This window comes from Colossoma macropomum, unplaced genomic scaffold, assembly GCF_904425465.1.
Source record: "Colossoma macropomum unplaced genomic scaffold, Colossoma_macropomum, whole genome shotgun sequence".
NCBI lineage: Eukaryota > Metazoa > Chordata > Actinopteri > Characiformes > Serrasalmidae > Colossoma > Colossoma macropomum.
This window is the reverse complement of record NW_023494785.1, coordinates 15,343,273-15,357,436: the sequence shown is the minus strand read 5'-3', so window position 1 is coordinate 15,357,436 and position 14,164 is coordinate 15,343,273. Positions and strand designations below refer to the sequence as shown.

The window sequence follows — 14,164 nt, the reverse complement described above, 5'->3', positions numbered from 1 at the left end:
AGAGGGCTTTTATGTGTCTCTCTTGTTGAAACAGGAAGTCAGAGAAGGCCTCAAAATGTTTTTCGAGATTCAGTTTGATTTTAATGAGCATAATTTGATTGTAGATATCATTTTTCCTTGATTGTATTTACTAGAATATTTGGTGCCTATATTGTTAGGAGGCATGTTTATGCAAGGCATATTGTTAGAGTAATTCTAGTAAACCAAGGAACATATTTTCCATTTGTTTAAGCATCTGATATAACTCGTGCTCTGTGCTGTTTATTTTATACAGCTTTTTGTGCTACGTATCTTGTTCAGTAGTTTACAGCACAAAAACAACATAATGTTGTATTTATTTATTAGGACCCATGTCCCAAGGGCTTCTTTGGGCAGGGCTGTCTGCAGCAGTGCCAGTGTGGAACAGGCGGCTCCTGCAATTCAACAACGGGAGAGTGTGTATGCAGAGACAGAGTTACTGGAACACTGTAAGCTGTTATATTTTTTCTGTGTCTATTATTTATTTTGCAATGAATGAGCGAATGTTGGCTAAAAACAAGTTCAGCAGGTGTGAAATTCATAAGTCACTCCTCCAGATTGGGAGACAAACCAATTTCAGTTCACACGGTCCAGCAGACACATTGAAAGTCAGTTAGAACTGATACACAGTCATCTTACTCATGTTTATTGAGTCAGATTTTTTCACATTTGGGTTACGCATTTTTCATAATTATTCAAACAAACAACACTTCTCTACATTTACCTTTATGGCATCCACTCACTGTCCACTTCACAAGGTCCATTTTTCTTATAAGACCACTGTGTTTGGATAAATTCCAGGGTGTGGCCCATCTGTGGTTTAGTTAGTCATCCTCACATCAGTGACACTGACATGACAGTGTGTATGGTGCTAGTAGGAGTGTATCAGGCACAGCTGTGTTGTATTCAGTGTCACTGTCATTGAGAATAGTTCGTCAACCACAAGAGCCACTCTGTGGTCAGAAACTGACCGCTGACAAAGGTTAACACATTATGTGTTAGCCTGGCCACCACAAATTGTGCAACAGCAAAGTGGGCCTACAAGGTAAGTGATTCTAATAAAGTGGACAGTGACAGTATGCACTTTTTTGGACTTTTAAGATTCATGTTACATTTTTCAGCAAGTAAACTGTACATCTTCATATCTGTATGCTTCTCAGGTGTGATGAGCCCTGTGTGAAGTCCCGTCGGTGCCCAGCTCGCTGCCCATGCCAGAATGGAGGCATTTGCCAGGGCAAAGGAGTGTGTCTTTGCCCACCTGGATGGACGGTGAGAAAAATTGGTGCACAGAAAAATGAAAGCTTGAAATCTATTTGATTCAAATCTGTCTACATAAATTTAATATATTTCACCAAGACACATTTTGACATTATTTGTGCTGAAATAATAATATATAAAAACATATTTTAATCATGTGGACACATATTTTAATCAAGTAGATTCAAGGCCTTAATTTTTACTTGTTCTTGTACTGATAAAATAAGCTTTTACTTTATGTATTGCAGTTGCTCAAGATGTTTCAGCAGTCTGTATCTTTCTCTCAGGGGCCAGTGTGTACGGAGCGTTGTACTGAGGGGAGGTTTGGCGTGAACTGTGCTAAGGAGTGTCTGTGCCATAATGGTGGTCACTGTGACCCAGAGACAGGCCAGTGTCAGTGCACTGCTGGTTTCACTGGCGAGAGGTGGGTTTTGCAGTAAAGCTCACTATGTTATAATGAGCAAAATGCTTAAACTATTTTATTCACATGTTTGTTGCAAACTATACAGGCTGCACAGCTCCAGGTTAAAGTTAACGAGGTTAAAGATGTCCTGCTTTAATACTCCTGGCTAATGTAAAACTAATGAATCCTAACTGCAGTGCTGTACCACTCTAACATAGTAGAATGAGGAGACCAACTGGTGCATAGTTGTCTTTCAGATTGCTTACTTTTGGCAATAAATATATGTATGTATTTAATTAGTGTAGAACAGATTTATACATTTGAATCAAGTGAATTCAGTGCATTACGTTTTTCAGCGTAGTTGAATGAGGAGTATTAGAGCAGGGAAACACACTGCTCACTCTCTGTGCAGTGCCAAAGGGGATGGGAAACATCAGGCTCAAGTGTATCCTCCCTGTTGAACTCTGCTGTGGGGTGTTTAAGAGCCACATGTGTTTTCTGTACAAATGTTGGCTCTATGGAATTGACCCTAAGTTTAGAGTCTTTTTGTAGCCACACCAGTGAAGCTATCAGTGTTTTAAAGCAGTACAATGTAGAAGATAAGACAACGTGGCAATTGATATACAATCTACATGTTTTGTTGGTTTTATAAATGAAGATAAGTTAACACATCCTCTACAGGGAACTTAAATATGGCATTTTACTCAAAATTTTAGTTTTCTATTTATTTGCTGAGTTTAACATAAAATAAATATAAAATGTGCCATAACCTTTGCCCAAGCCACATTTTAAGTTTAATTTTTTCCAGTATGTTAAATTCAGCAACTACACAGTAATTGTGGATTAAAATGAGCAATAAAATCTGTGTCCTTTGTATAGAAACTGTTTACTTTGAAAATCAACAAAACGTAATTTGACTTGGAGTGCTCAAACTTTTGCATACGACTGAAATTTGACCAGCGCACCCAAACTTTTGTGTACAACTGTATATGCATGTGTGTATATGTGTAATTAATGGCATGTGTTCTCTCTGTGCAGGTGTAATGAGGAGTGTGCTGTGGGCAGTTATGGTCAGGACTGTAAGGGTGTGTGTGACTGCACTAACGGTGCACGCTGCTATCACATCCACGGCGGCTGTTTATGTGAGCCTGGATTCAGCGGTCCACAGTGTTCTCGAAGGATGTGCGATGAGGGAGCTTTCGGCATGCACTGTGAATACAGCTGCCTCTGCAGCCCCCAACACACACACAGGTGGGCGTTAGTGTGGATTACCACACAGTATCAACTAGGGGTGGGAATCTTTAGGCACCTCACGATTCGATTCGATTATGATTCAGAGGGCTGCGATGCGATTATAAAACGATCATCGATGTATCTCGATTCATCTTTTTTTCTATACATGATTTCTATTTTCTTACTGTCTGAGGACTTGGTACTTTTAAAGCTAAGTATTTATAATGACCCAAAATGCATTTATGTCCAATATCTTTTATTAATAAAACAAATGGAAGTGATGTGGCAAGTGAACTGGAAGGCTCTCATTCGCTGCTCTTGTTTGGAGACGCTGCTGCCACTCATCTGCGATAAAATGCGCTATTACGGTGAAATAAGATCCAGTGGTGATGGATGACCACGCAGCACATTGTAGCCGTCCTACCCGTTTTCATTAGTGATTTTATAACTTCGGTTTTGGTCTCGTGGTAGAGAGTGTGGGGGGGGGGGCGGTGGTCACTGTGTCAGTAAAATATCTTCGAGATGGGGCATGTGCAACATAGCGCGAAAGCCCTGTTTCTCGACGACTGAGAATTGGCGTGCAGACTGCAGGTCACGTAGCAACGAGGTTCCGCCTGGCTAGTAGCGAACGAAAAAGGAAAAGAGAAAGACAGACGAACATTTGGAGACGAATGGACTTATTCATATTTATAAGCAGCGCAGTTGGTTTCCTGATACGTTAAATCTGCAACGAGAGACTGTCAAACACTAAAAAGTTGCGAAGATGAAGTCGCTTCTCTTTCTAATTTTCCCGTTCCACCTTAAATGGTGCCGCATTTAACTTCGGTGCCTCAGTCAGAATTTAAGATGGAACCGGAAAGTTCAGCAAGAAGCTGGCAAATGAGAAGCGACTTCAGCCTCGTAAAACAGCCGAAAGCTGAAAGACTTTTTACAAGAAACTATTCAACTTTTGAGGAAAACTTTTCTGGCGGAGACGGAAGAAAAGCGGCTATAGCTAAAGCTTAAAGCAGAGTAGAGTAAATCTGCATTTTCGTTTATATTGTTTAGTCTATACTAGGACATTATCACATACTGACACATACTGACCATAAATGTTGTGGCTCCCAAGGTGGTTTGATTTTTGTTGAAAGGACAAAACGTCTCCTCTTAACATTTGTGTTGTGACTCCTGACCTAACCTGGCTTTAATGCGGAGGGAGTCGGTCGGATTTCTCACTCCTCCAGTTGTGTTTTTTTTATGTGCCTCCTCAGACTGTCCGGGCGCTGCACTTTCCCACTTCCAAGTTCCGGCCTTTGTGTTCCGTCAACATTACGTTATAAATTAAATATTTAGAAAATCGATTTTTGATGTTGAATGAATCGATTCAGAATCGTGTACGTCCGCATCGCGATGCATCTAAGAAACGATTTTTTCCTGCACCCTTAGTATCAACTGTGATTACAATTAATATTCAACACTGAAGGTATAATTATCAATTTATATAAATATCATTATAAAATATTTTATAGCTGTGAATTTATTTAATACTATAAATATACTGTCACTGTCAAATCAGAAAGAGTGCCAGAGGTGGGTAGTTTAGGTCTAGAAAGTAAAAATGCTCTTAAAAACTTTGTTCCAACTGCTGGCCTTGTTTAGTCCCCTTAAACCAGCAGAAGAGATGTATAGATAAAGGGAACAAGATCCTTCACAACGAATGGAGCAATAGATATAGTCAATAATTACTTGAAACAAACCTTGTTACATTAACAAGTGTTAGGTTGAGTGAAGAAGCCCCCTGGGTAAGAAGACCATCCCCTTTTTTCTCTCCTGCTTTGGGGCATAAAAAAAAAGCCCAAGACAAGGGGCAGAGAGCCCTATTTGGCGTACTGCTCCAAAAATATTATTTAGTTTAAAAATGTTGCTTACTTCATTACTTCATACAGTTGTTAACTAATACTTTTGTGTTGTACTTTAATAACGATTAATAACACAGTAATGATTAATAACACAGGTTTTGAACAATGCAAAGACCAGAAAATATTTGACACTTATACACTCGGGGAAAACGCCCCTTTTCAAGAAGATTTTCTTTGAGCTATAAAAACAAAATGAACTGCTGTTCCAGTTTATTTCCCAAAGCTTTATGTATCCTTATCATGCTAAACTCCCAATGACAGTATGAAAGATATATTCATAATCAGTGAAGCGTGGTTTTAATTTAAGTAGTGGTGAAATGACTTCCTAAATCTATCAAATACTTTGGTCACATGTGTTTCTGTGTCACATTTACTCAAAATGGAATCATAATTCTGAATATACACATATAAGCCTGCAGCTCCTTTAAGCTAAAAGGACCTTTTGTTTCCAAAACATTGCTTCATTATTGTTCACTCCTACTTTACTTCTATTGTAGTTTATAGATTAATGGATTTAGAATCACTACTTGAAAACATGAAAGCAGGTACTGGATGGTAATTGTAAATACTGAGCTTCCTCGAGGAGAGCTTCGGAAATGCTTAAGCTGGGACATTAACACCCATAAGACCATAATGTATTGTTTATTTGTTCATTTATATTCATCCTAATCTTAGTGTTTTGCCAAACAAATAAATGCCCAGATAAATAGCTTTACGAATCATAATTTTCTTAAATAGCCTTTTTTGAGTTTGCGCAGTCCTGGATTTAACACATTATAAATTTCTTTGACTCATAAACTTGTTTGGCTCATGGGGAGTTTTATATATCTCAAAACATCACGTCAGACTGCCTCTGGTCCTGGATCCTGACACCTCTCTGGCTGGGAATAGGACTCGGGTGGACTCTCCAAGAGTTGTTTCGCAAACATTTTTTGTTGTCAGAAATTCAATACACACACACACAGACACATATTCAGTATTATCCATGTTGTGTGTGTGTTGTTTCAGTTGTCACCCACTGAAGGGGGAGTGTACGTGCCAGCCTGGGTGGGCTGGGCTCTTCTGCAATGAAACCTGTGCTCATGGTTACTATGGTAATGGTTGCCTAGAGCCCTGCCTGTGCGTGAATGGTGGGGTGTGTGACGTGGTCACTGGTGTGTGTCACTGCGCGCCAGGATACACAGTGAGTGGACGTACAACATACACACATATTACACAATAAATATATATTAGCAAACTTCAAACACAGCGTCCTCATTTCAGAAAGCATAATTCAAGTACAGTCAATGAGTGCGTTTACATGCACATAATAATACGATAACTACAGAAAATCAGATTTTTTCAGTAATCCGATCAACAAGTTTACATGCTCTTGAGTAATCAGATAATGGGAAACTCAGAGTTTACATGAGTCAGGCAGTAATCAGATTTCTGCTTTGCAGCCATCCAATAAACTCACAGAAGAAGACGTGACGTAAACGTAACATAAAACTCAAACAGCAACTACCAAAACTCTTGCTATAGAAATAATGGCAAAGCATGTACAATGTATCCCCTTGTTGTGGGGTCAGCGCTCATCAGCACTGAAAACTTTCATTTATTTAAGCCACCTCAGTATGAGCTGTCAGACAGCTGTCAGTCATTATTTAGTAAAAACTTACTGTCGATGACAAAGATTATTTTTTTATATACGCTACCGCTTAAAAGTTGAATCACTTGTCATGTTAATAATCTTATATGCAATATTAACTTACAGAATGTGGATTTAAATATCATAAAAGATACCAAAGGTATTTGTAGATGTTTTATTCAATATTTCATGTTCGTAACAGCATGTTATTTAATGATAAATAATATACTGTAATGATTTATTTACAGTATCTTTTTTTGTGAAGTTATGAAAAATGCTTTATAATAACAGGCCCCTAGAAAAGAGCAATGTAATCATTAGCTAATAGTTTTCTAACTATATTAGTTAATTCTTTTATAAAAGTATTCTATTTAAGTGTAATAAGTAATATCATATATCTTTATAAATATCGTTATAAAGTCACATTTTTATAGTAGGAAAAGATTTGCATGGCAAAGTAGCAATATAGTAAATAAATACTTAATGGTTTTAAAACAAGACATGGGCAATTACTAAGTAGTTATTCACAGTCAGTATGACTTGTTTTTATGCAACTAAATAAATGCTTAATATTTCAAGTTACATCATTTGAGTTACAAGTATCAAATAACTATTTCACTGTTAGCAAAATATAATAATTATTAGTATACTATAATTCCAAATAATTATTGATTATTTATGTCACTAGATAAATTGGTTAATAATGGTTAATAATTCAAACGGTACTATTTAATAATCATATGTAACTTATATAATAATAATTATTTATTTAACATGATATAATTTGCAAATAAATCTAAAAAGTTGTAAAATATATGTAATAACTGCACTTTATGTAGTTTCATTTTAACAAACTGTTTAGACTCTTTTTCTTATTTAATTAAAAAGTAACAGTGAAAATTAAATATTTCTTGTAATTTAAAAATAAGCTAAAGTGTTACAGTTTTTTAGTATTTACGTTCTTTTGTATGTATGTTATTTTATATGCTCTTTGTTATCTTCTAAAGGTAAGATTGGTGATATAGATTTTGCTCGTTGTCTAGCTAGAAACACCTGTGTATATGGTGTAATTAACCTGGCTGGATTAATGCTTTGGCTTTAAATGTCTTTGAAATAACTCTGTACTGTCTGCTGCTTTGTGCAGGGAACCCACTGTGAGAAGCACTGTGAAAGGGGGTGGTATGGGAAGGATTGCTCCTCTGTGTGTACCTGTAAAAACGCCATGGCCTGCTCACCTATCGATGGAACCTGCTTCTGTAAGGAGGGTAAGCTTTGATCATGAGAGTGAATCTCCTGCAGGAGGGAGGGAGTGAATGGATGAATTCTTTTGCTTCTGCTTTTGGTTCAGTTCCAAAACTCTTGAGAAGACTCCTGTTTTTATTTATTCTCTTCATCCTCTTCATATCTCTTTATAATCCCCACGGTCATAATTCTGTTGTCTGTGTATCTGTCTAGTTAGCCGTTTACAACAGTACTGATAAAAGAAAGGAGGCTAGAGCCTTTTTTACCATATCATTTCACATGACATATAGGTGGCACATTCAGAGCTTTGCATGCTACTGTGTTTTCTATCACTATGTAAAAGAAGCAATACTTCCTTTTATTGTTGGATGCACTGTGTTTCTGAGTGAGCGTGTGCACACATTCAGAACAGAATTCACATTGAAAAGCATTTATTATTGGTTTATTTAATCAGAGAAACAATAAAATATGACTGAAATGTGAAGAATATTCCTATTTTTACGTTTACTAGCTCAAAATGGTATTTTGTGACACAAACACTATTTGTGGACATGGATTAAGCCTAGTCTAGGACTAAATTGTAACGTGAATGGTATTTTCTCACTGATTCTCTTCTGATTCTTTATCTTTATTAGGACTAAATTTAGTCTGAATGAAGCCATTTCATTGTCTGCGCATGTCTGTGACTGTTTACAGGATGGAGGGGTCTGGACTGTTCCATTGCATGTTCAGAAGGGACGTGGGGTCCAGGCTGCAATGCCACATGCCAGTGTGCTAATGGGGCGCAGTGTAACCCAGTGGACGGCTCATGTACATGCACAGCGGGCTGGAGAGGCGCACTTTGTGACCAGCCCTGCCCGGTTAGTCGTATTACATATTACAGTAAGCAGAACTCTACTAGTGTCAGCTGCAGGAGCCAGAGCCAGGCCTCGCTGATGTGACTGGGTTTCTCCACTTCCCTGCCCCAGTGCAGGAGTCATTACCGTAAACAAACAGCAGTTTTGTCTTCTGTTTGGCTTTGCTAGGTGCAGTATTTGCAGTTTAATGTCAACCTGATAAATAACATCGATGTCATAGTCATCCGTAAGACTAGTCTTGATTCTGGAGCAGTACATTTTAGTTTCTCACCTGAACTAATAAACATGCAGGGCAGTGATACTTAAGGTCCAGAACTGAGAACCACTGTTTTAAACTATTAGAAAACGCTACCTACCCTTAACACCTTAACATGCTATGATGGTGGGCTCATAGAAATGCCACACAAAACTAGCCATTTCACTTACTTTCCAAAATGACCAGTAAACCTACACACATCCTCTGAGTCTTTATATGTAATGTTAATAATGATATTGTCAAATCTGAAAAAAAAAATAGTTTTGGGGGGATATTTTGCCTCACAACACCCTAAAATATATCAAAACTGTGTCAAACAGTGTCTCAAGGCAGCATATTAGTTACCATTTCATCTTATAAATGTCTGTGAGGGAGCTTTTAGAGTCATTAAATGCTTCAGACGTCTGGTTCCTATCAACACCACTACAAACATTTCTGACTCAGAAAGTTTTTCTACAACGGAACATTTCAATTAAACCACTTTGAATGGCTTTGTTCACATCTTAATGATTTAATTATGCAAAAAAATAAAAAAAAATCAGTGGAATTCTCTTTTTATAAAGTTTTTGCCCCATAGCTGTCAGCCTTGACATTATATTCACAGCTACATAAATTCAGTGATTAAGATCATCGGACAAAACACCATTTTAACCAGTTTTGCTATACTTTGATATATTCCTCTAGTATTTACTTCATACATAATCATAAATTGTGTTTTCGTTTATATGAAATGGGTAAAATTTGTCAACCACAGTTAAATACACATACTAACACAATCAGAGCGATCTGAGAGACGGAGAGTGAGAGTCAGGTTGTGTTCTGACCTGACAGAGCGTTATCTGCATAGCGAGATGGAAGATCAAATTTATCTTTGCTAATACACCTTCCTGTCTTGATCGCTGCACTGTGTGCTTGGGTACATATTTAAGGCACACAGGAACTAAACTTTGGTCCCTCTAACAATGATCTCATTATTACAGCATTTTCCTTTTTTAAATTTTGGCGAGTGGTGCTGTAATGGCTTGTGTCTCACACATGACAAGATCTGTTTTGTTTTGTCTGTGTACAGCATGCAAATGCTAACAAAAGTTCACGTAACTCAGTATGCCACCACACACAGGCTGAGCACATTACCTTCACTTAATGAGTACAGTAAAAAAGGAAAAACAAACCTGAATCTAAACCATATGGGTTGAAACCTGTGTTTCCTTCTTATATAAGTTTCCTGTTTCAGACTGATATTTTCTTACAACATGGAAGATATATAAATTACAGTATTACCATTATGAATGAGTTCATTCCAAAACACACTGTAGACCACTTTCAAGAATTTGCGTTTTTCATGATATACATTGTAGGGAATGGACTTTACACATACAAGAAATATCAGTGCTATATTATGATGAATACCGCAATGGATATCTAGCATTTTGGAATGAAACTCTTATGTAAATAACAGTATTTCTCTGTCAGTGCGGTTGCATTGCTTTTGCCTTCAAAGTTGAACTCCACAATGAACATGAATTAGTGCTGCAGTTGTCCATTTTTTGGTCTTTGGCGCTACAACAAGGCCTCGAGGAAACTGCATCTACTAAAACCTGATAATGTTCCTTTTGTTGGTAATGCGATGGTGCTGTTTCAGCAGTCCTTGACTGGGCCTCCAAATTGCTCTTCTTTCATGGAAAATAGCACTTATTGAATGAGAGCACAAAGTGACAGTTCAACCTCATTGAAGGCTATCATTAAGTAGAATTCTATTTCTACTGTGTCCACATTATGCCTGGCAATCATTCAGCTAAAATGAAGGTAGTTATTAGATGAGGGCTGTGTAATTTCTCTTCTGACAGCTCACTGCTCTGTATTATTGAGTCTGAGTTTTTCCATATCCTGCTGCTTCTTGTTAAACAGGTTGGCACCTACGGCCCAGGCTGCCAGCACAAATGCGACTGTCTCCATGACGAGGGCTGCCACAGCGTGACGGGACAGTGCCTGTGCCTGCCCGGCTGGACAGGTACGACTTCATTAGAGTGGAGCACAACAGATTTGGAGAAAGGTTTAGAGAGTGGAGAATAGTAATAGGAACATTATGTTTAGCTGCACTTTGTTCTTTAATGAGCTGTATTGGGTGCAACCAAATCTTACTATGAAACATGAAAATATGAAATGTAATAAAACTGTTCAAGACTCAGCAAAATACTTGTTTTAATTGTGTCAGAGATGACAGAGATTTTAGGTTGGGAGTGCTGATGTTTTAAGCAGCGTATATGTGATATACAAAGTGTAGTCATACTAAATGCTATATATAAAAATAAAACTAAGCGGCAAGCACACATATTAATATTCACAGTTGCAGTAGGGTTAAAAATATGAAAGCAGGGACTGTGCTGCACCCTCAGATGCCACACATCTTTAAGTTGTATATATTTCGTGTTCCGCTCTCTTGTGCAGGTCCACGGTGTACAGAGCAGTGTCCACAGGGCTCTTGGGGTCATCAGTGTAACCAGAGCTGCTCCTGCCTCAACAGCGCCTCCTGTCTGCCAGACAGCGGCACCTGCCTGTGCAAACCTGGCTACTGGGGAGCTCGGTGTCAGCAAGGTGAGAGCTGCTACCGCTACTCACTTACTGTGGCTCAGTTCACTCTTGGGTTTCAATTCTAGTTAAAACCAGCGCCATATGTATGCATGTCTATTCCCTATATATCTCATTTGTTCATATATTTCTTTGTTCTATTGTGCAGTAAGCTTAATTTATTATGACCTGTTTTAGTACACTGTAAATTGAAGAAATGGACAGTTTGAAAAACTGAAGAAACTGGCATTTCAAACCAAAATTATTACTTATTCAAGATCAGTTTTGCAGATAAACAGTGGGGTTGTGCCTAAAAGCCCCATCTAAACATACACATATACGTATATACAGTACTGTGAAAAGTTTTGGGCACCTGCGAAAATTAGATTTAAAAGTTAATTATCTGGACAATAAGCATTTATTTCCTCAGAACATGAATATAATACTATAATTTCCTCAGAACATTATGTAACATTCACATGTAATATTCATACATGTAACATTAATACAGTAAGTAGTGATTTTATGTATGTCAGTGTGTTTTTTTATTTAACCATTTCCAAGTCTCTCCTTGAAGAAGCCCAGTATTATTTGTGATCATCATCCAACACCTGGTTTGGCTAATGAGTACTTCACTATGTTAAATCAAATGTTCTGCTGATGGAGTTTAATAAATCAATGGCTGCGGCATTCAGGAGAAATCTGGAACAAAACTTTGCTCACCAAACTAGTTCACAAGATATCAACTACTTTTTTCAAAAAAGCCTAAGACTTTTGCACAGTATATAAGTAGAAATTAAATGCTGCTAATACAATAAGATGTGAATTCAGGTAATTACTTCATGCTAAATAATTTGCATAACAAAGTATTAACGAAGTGTTTACTGGGCATTAATACAGCTAATTATACAATTGTTAGTGAGTGGCACATATTAGCCTGCCAATTGTGTACTAATACATGTCCATGTCATAACATAATAAGTGAAGCTTAAACCATTTAGAAGTGGGATCTTTAAGCACAATAGACAAATAAATGTATATATAGTAGATAAATACTATATGATACAATTATGCAAAAGCAATGCTTTCCTCACCACTAATAACCACTTACTTTAGCCCCATAAACTTATTTGTATGTCCACATCCTAAAGTGTATTATTCAGGAATTACTTGTAAAGCAGTGCCAGAGGTTTAGGTATTATTGAAATATAGAGGTAAGGAATGAAACAGAAACTGTAAGCTTTGTCTGATTGTCTAGGACAGAACATAATAACATTATGCCTAATAGTTCTTTTATTTTATAGATATGACATTAACAGTAAAATAACTGGTTTGAATTGTTTCTAATTGTAAATGGGAGTGAGCTGTTCGTAGGCTAATGCTGTAAAGACCTCCTGTTTCTTCTCTCAGTGTGTAGTCAGGGTGTGTATGGGGACAAGTGCAGCCAGACGTGTCCTCCATGTGTCCACTCCACCTCCTGCCACCATATCACAGGCCAGTGCCAGTGTCTGCCTGGCTATACAGGAACAATCTGCGAGCAAGGTATGAATATCAATACAATGCACACACAATCTATGATAATTGTAGAGTAATGAGTATTAGCTTTATTATTGTCTACCTTCAGTAAGCAGTGAAAAGACAACCATGATTTTAGGACATAACCTGTAGAATATCATAAAGGCAGTTGCATTTTTTATTTTTGTTTAGGACAAATGACATGTCAAAACAGTATTTATTAATCGTATTTATGAGTATTTAATAACCCCACAGTTCTTGTGATTTGTAGTCTGTCCAGTTGGCCACTATGGAAAGCAGTGCAGTGGTGTTTGTAGGTGTACCAACAATGCAACGTGCCATCACCAGGATGGCTCATGTCACTGTCTCCCTGGCTGGGCTGGAGCAGACTGCTCAGTGTGTAAGTCACTGTGCTCTACAGCAGTGAGACAGTTTTTAAAATTATATTAGAACATATTTTTCTGTTGAAGCCTTCAGATATTAAGCACCTTTACCCTGAAATTTGAAAAGGTGTGGTGCAATTATTATCTGCAATTGTTTGGTAATTTTAATAAAATGATTCCAGATTAGAAAGATACTTTATATATTTATATTTTTAAGATAAATGATGTTGGCTCTTAGATTTGTGTCATTATAATACTCCAAAGTGAATATTTTCTGAAATGTTTGTCAGATATACCACTAGTAATACTAGCTCATTAAAACCTCTCTTTAATTTTGATTTTGAAAAAAAAAAATGTATTATTGATAAAAATTATTGTACTGTTTTGTAGATTGTAAATCCAAAAGTGTGACAAATGTTTTGCTGAAGATATGGGTGTCATATAACTTTTGTACCAGCAAATTGACTACGTCTGTATATCATAATGAGAATGATTATGCTGATGAGCTGCTGGTCTAGAACTCCTAGTGCTGACAAGATACAATTGTTTCACTTCTCTTGCAGTGTGTAAAGCAGGGACATTTGGAACTAACTGTGCTCAAACGTGTTCATGCCCTCCGAACCACTCGTGTGACCCCCACACTGGTGCCTGTGCGTGTGAGCCTGGACCAGGCGTGGACTGTACACAAGGTATTCAGCACTGCTCACACAACCCAAAGTCCTTACAGCTATAAGAATTAAAAAAAAACGTTAAAGTAGTATTACATTTAATTAGTTTAATAGCTTGTTACCACATGAAGTAATTTTTTTAAGTTGATCTGAGGAGCCATTTTTTACTGTGTATAATTTTTAAAAAGTTTTAATTAACATTGTTGTACATTAAATGATAGCACTGTTCATAAGGA

General features: G+C 37.3%; 1 protein-coding gene across 3 annotated transcripts in view; it reads left to right on the top strand.

The window, feature by feature from the left end:
• Positions 1-14,164, top strand: part of pear1 (platelet endothelial aggregation receptor 1) — a 59,011-nt gene that overhangs the window by 39,830 nt on the left and 5,017 nt on the right. For 2 of the 3 annotated variants that reach the window (XM_036584011.1, XM_036584003.1), the window contains 12 exons: positions 346-467; positions 1,179-1,287; positions 1,563-1,699; positions 2,717-2,929; positions 5,818-5,992; positions 7,584-7,704; positions 8,378-8,541; positions 10,703-10,805; positions 11,243-11,389; positions 12,773-12,904; positions 13,149-13,277; positions 13,824-13,949. In XM_036584011.1, coding sequence (XP_036439904.1) covers positions 346-467; positions 1,179-1,287; positions 1,563-1,699; positions 2,717-2,929; positions 5,818-5,992; positions 7,584-7,704; positions 8,378-8,541; positions 10,703-10,805; positions 11,243-11,389; positions 12,773-12,904; positions 13,149-13,277; positions 13,824-13,949 — 1,678 coding nt within the window. The remainder of the gene's footprint in view (positions 1-345; positions 468-1,178; positions 1,288-1,562; positions 1,700-2,716; positions 2,930-5,817; positions 5,993-7,583; positions 7,705-8,377; positions 8,542-10,702; positions 10,806-11,242; positions 11,390-12,772; positions 12,905-13,148; positions 13,278-13,823; positions 13,950-14,164) is intronic. The other variant, XM_036584018.1, reaches the window with a different exon arrangement.